This window comes from Gossypium hirsutum, chromosome D13 (genome assembly GCF_007990345.1).
Source record: "Gossypium hirsutum isolate 1008001.06 chromosome D13, Gossypium_hirsutum_v2.1, whole genome shotgun sequence".
NCBI classification, from domain to species: domain Eukaryota; kingdom Viridiplantae; phylum Streptophyta; class Magnoliopsida; order Malvales; family Malvaceae; genus Gossypium; species Gossypium hirsutum.
This window is the reverse complement of record NC_053449.1, coordinates 17,792,624-17,796,564: the sequence shown is the minus strand read 5'-3', so window position 1 is coordinate 17,796,564 and position 3,941 is coordinate 17,792,624. Positions and strand designations below refer to the sequence as shown.

The 3,941-nt window shown below is 33.7% G+C and overlaps 1 protein-coding gene across 1 annotated transcript; it reads left to right on the top strand.

The window, feature by feature from the left end:
• Nucleotides 1-1,101: 1,101 nt before the first annotated feature.
• LOC107918935 (cytochrome P450 CYP749A22) lies at nucleotides 1,102-3,274 on the top strand. Its single transcript, XM_016848497.2, has 5 exons — nucleotides 1,102-1,446; nucleotides 1,537-1,760; nucleotides 1,836-2,068; nucleotides 2,145-2,523; nucleotides 2,598-3,274. Exons 1-5 carry the CDS (start codon nucleotides 1,164-1,166, stop codon nucleotides 3,036-3,038), a joined length of 1,560 nt encoding a protein of 519 aa, XP_016703986.2. The 5' UTR covers nucleotides 1,102-1,163; the 3' UTR covers nucleotides 3,039-3,274.
• The last annotated feature ends 667 nt before the right edge of the window (nucleotides 3,275-3,941 follow it).

Genomic DNA, 3,941 nt, shown 5'->3' with positions numbered 1-3,941 from the left:
GGAAGCTCAACTATAAATAGAGGCCTCCCGTTTCATTTGTAATCATCCCATTGTATTTGATTATTGAGTTAAAGAATATATTTGAGAGCATTTACTCAAATACTTGGTGTGTAAGCTTTCTTGAGGCTCTTTTCAATTCTTTCGTGCCTCATTCATTTTGAGTTGCTTCTGTTTTGTTCTCGGTGCCTTAGAGAATTTTTACGAGAATTCTCAATTTTCGAGAGTAATGTTGACTTAAACAAATTTAAATCGAAAGAATTACGTAATGCCACGCGGTTTGCAAGACTAAATTTCTAGTCTCGTAATACTAATAGGTGGAGTTAGTTTAGATGAAAGAAAAGTAGAGACTACAATTTCTAGTCCCAAATTTTAACCGTAGTTTAAAAAAGAATTCCTTTTCAAATTTTGATTATTTTAGTTTACCCAAATTATAAACGGTAATTAAAAAAAATTCAAATTTTAATATTTTGGTTTGCCCAAATTATAAACCGTAGTTAAAAAAAAAAGACCCCTTTCTTCTTTTTCAAATTTTAATTTTTTCAACCCAACGTCAAACTGGAACCTAAATCTGTTCAAGAATATGAAGAGAATTAAGAGCGTGCTTATTGGATCTCCCATATTTCACTTGATTTCCTCTGACTATTAATTGAAAATCTATGGAATTTCCTCTGACTATTAATTGAAAATCTATGGAAGATTAATGCTGCACTGCTAATCTGATTGAAAATTAGCCATTTATTTATGGGTTAAAAGCTGAAGAGGAAACAAAATTAGATGCTTCGTTGCCTAAGATTTTTGCTTCAGGAGAATCATAATAGCGATTATTCTAACATTATTTTGATTTCTATTAACCACTTGTTTCATTAACATACTAATAACGTCAACTTCATGACATCACATCGTTAACTTCCATGTCTTTGCACGGTACATATTCCATCTAAAATTATTTCAGATGATACTGAATGAATTATTGTCCTTCAAAAAATTCTTTAAGCTTTGTTTGTACGACAAATGAAGATAAAATATTTGTTTATTAAGTGGTTAAATTTTATAATCGTTAACCATTAATCATTAAATTAATAAAAAAAGTTTCATAAGCCTTCAAACCCTAATAAATTTTAGGCGATTAAGTTCCATTGCAAAATCTGATCGATTCATCGAAAATGGACACCATGGGAAAGCTTCTGATCATTTTCACATTTTCTTTGTGCCTCTACTTCCTCGTAGCTCTGCTCTATGTCTTCTACAAGTATTGGTGGATACCTTATCGTATACAGCTCATCATGAATTCACAAGGAATCAGAGGACCTCCTTATGAATTTATCCATGGAAACAACAAAGAAACTGCGGCAATGCGAAGGGAAGCGTTTAGCAAACCTATGGCCTTGACACATGCTATATTTCCTAGAGTGATGCCTCATGTTTATTCCTGGATCAACAAATACGGTGAGAAAATATATTTTTCTATAGGTTTTTCCGATTAACTTCCAGTTTCCATGAACTGATTTTAATGAAATCTTTTTTCATTCTTATCAGGGAAGAGTTATCTTAGTTGGAATGGAGTTCGACCTCAATTGGTAATTACAGACCCAGAAATTGTAAAAGAGGTGCTGAGAAACAGTGAAAAAGCTTTTCCAAAGGGGAAGCCTACAAATTTCTTTGAGAAGATATTAGGCGACGGGCTTGTTACAACCGAAAGTGAGAAATGGGCAAGGCAAAGGAAGTTGGCCAATTATGCATTTCATGGGGAGAGCTTAAAAGTAAATCACTAATTGCTAATATAATTATGTAGTACAACGTTTACAAACTGAGATAATGGCCCGTGGTTTCTGCAGAACATGATTCCAGCAGTGGTTGTTAGCGTTGAAACAATGCTTGAGAAATGGAAAGGTCGGGAAGGAAAAGAGATGGAAGTGTTCCAAGAGTTCAAATTATTGACTTCAGAGGTGATATCCAGAACAGCTTTTAGTAGCAGTTACTTGGAAGGGGAGAAGATTTTCGATATGTTGACGAAGTTGTCACTAATTGCAAGCAGAAATGTTTTTAAAACAAGGCTCCCTATCATCAGGTAAGTAAGTTCATCTAAGCCTTACTTTGTTAATCTTAAAGACTTTAGCTTCCAATGGATTAGTTTGCTTTTGCAGCCGGTTCTGGAAATCTTCTGATGAAATTGAATCAGATAAACTTGCGAAAATGATATATGATTCTGTGATGAAGATTGTTAAAAAAAGGGAAGAGAAAGTAGTAACCGGGGAAGCTGACAGCTTCGGCAATGACTTTCTGGGATTACTTGTAAATGCCTATCATGATTTGGACGAGAACAACAAGCTTTCCATACAAGATTTGGTAGATGAGTGTAAAACTTTCTACTTTGCTGGGCAAGAAACAACTAATTCCTTGCTCGCATGGACAATCCTGCTTTTAGCAGTACACACGGATTGGCAAGAGAAAGCAAGAAGAGAGGTGATTGAGATCATTGGCAAAGGAAACCCAAATTCTGAAGGGATTGCCAAACTAAAAACTGTAAGCAAACCATTCAAATCCTGATCATTTCAATTATTTTAGTTTGATTCCTTTTATTCTTTTTTCTCAAATAGATTACAATGATTATCAATGAAACTTTACGACTCTATCCTCCTGCAACTGGCACGATAAGAAAAGTAGAAAGAGAAGTCCGATTAGGAAAACTCGTCCTGCCTACTGATTTAGAGGTTAACATCCGAATCATGGCACTTCACCATGACCCTGACTTATGGGGAGACGATGTTCATCTTTTTAAACCAGAGAGATTTGCTGAAGGGATTTCTAAAGCTACTAACTACAATGCGGCTGCATTTTTTCCCTTTGGATTGGGACCACGATCTTGCGTTGGAATGGGCTTTGCAATCACTGAAACAAAAATTGCCCTCTCCATGATTTTGCAACGCTACACGTTCACCCTCTCCCCTACCTATGTTCACTCACCTTTACCACTTATTACACTGAAGCCACAACATGGGATTCAGTTGTTGTTTCATTCACTACATCATGATGCTTAAAATATAATATTATTACCAATAAAATGTGGGAACAGATCCTTGTAATGTTGATCGAGTTATTGTATTTTGCAACCGTATAACTATATATATAGTGTGGGGATTTCATATTGTTTTCATTCACTGTTGGAAAATATTCACATCACGTTTACCATTTTCTAACGTCATTTACTGTTATATTAGTCTGTTATTGTTGGTTCCTCAGTCAGTCAAAATAAATTGTTCAGTCTTTTGTGGGTTTTCTTCTGTTTTTTAAATAGTCAGTTAGTGGATCTTATGTCCATGTTTTTCCCTTCTATGTAAGCCGCTCAGTTGCTGTAGTTAATTTTCTCATTGAATTCCTTCGGTTTAGATCCATCTACTCTGTGTGTTAAGTTCCTTTCTAGCTTCTATCATTCACTTCAAGATGATCTCTTGAAATTCTAGGCTGTTGATCACCAAAAATGGTACAATATGTTTAATAGAATGTGGATGAGAAACAATTCCTTGTAACGTTGATCGATACTGTACATTTCAACCTTATGATGATATATAGTATTATTATTCTAATTTACTTCAGCAAACTGGAAAATAGCTTGAAGGGAAAAATTTGAATAATTAAAATTAAATTATAATTTTTAAAAAGGTTAAACTAGAATGTTATCATTTTATTTTATAATTGTTAAAGAGATTGTATTGAAACTTCACCATTTTGAGAGGCAGTGAGCCTTGCCAATCCTTTGGTGCGGCTAGTGGAATGAAATGATGAACTTTTGATATTTTATTGGGATATATATCAAAATTATACCTAAATCTTTATTTAATGTATAATTTAATATATAAACTCTTATTTGATATAATTATACGCATGAAAATTTGATTGTGGTTAAAATATATACATAAAACTTTAATTTTGAATCAATTGTA

What these genes read in the sequence shown, in the direction of transcription:
- LOC107918935 (XM_016848497.2), top strand. Translation starts at nt 1,164, where the DNA reads ATGGACACCATGGGAAAGCTTCTGATCATTTTCACATTTTCTTTGTGC. An exon ending in TTCATGGGGAGAGCTTAAAA is followed by an intron (nt 1,761 to 1,835) that starts GTAAATCACTAA and finishes TGGTTTCTGCAG; the next exon opens with AACATGATTCCAGCAGTGGT. An exon ending in ACAAGGCTCCCTATCATCAG is followed by an intron (nt 2,069 to 2,144) that starts GTAAGTAAGTTC and finishes TTGCTTTTGCAG; the next exon opens with CCGGTTCTGGAAATCTTCTG.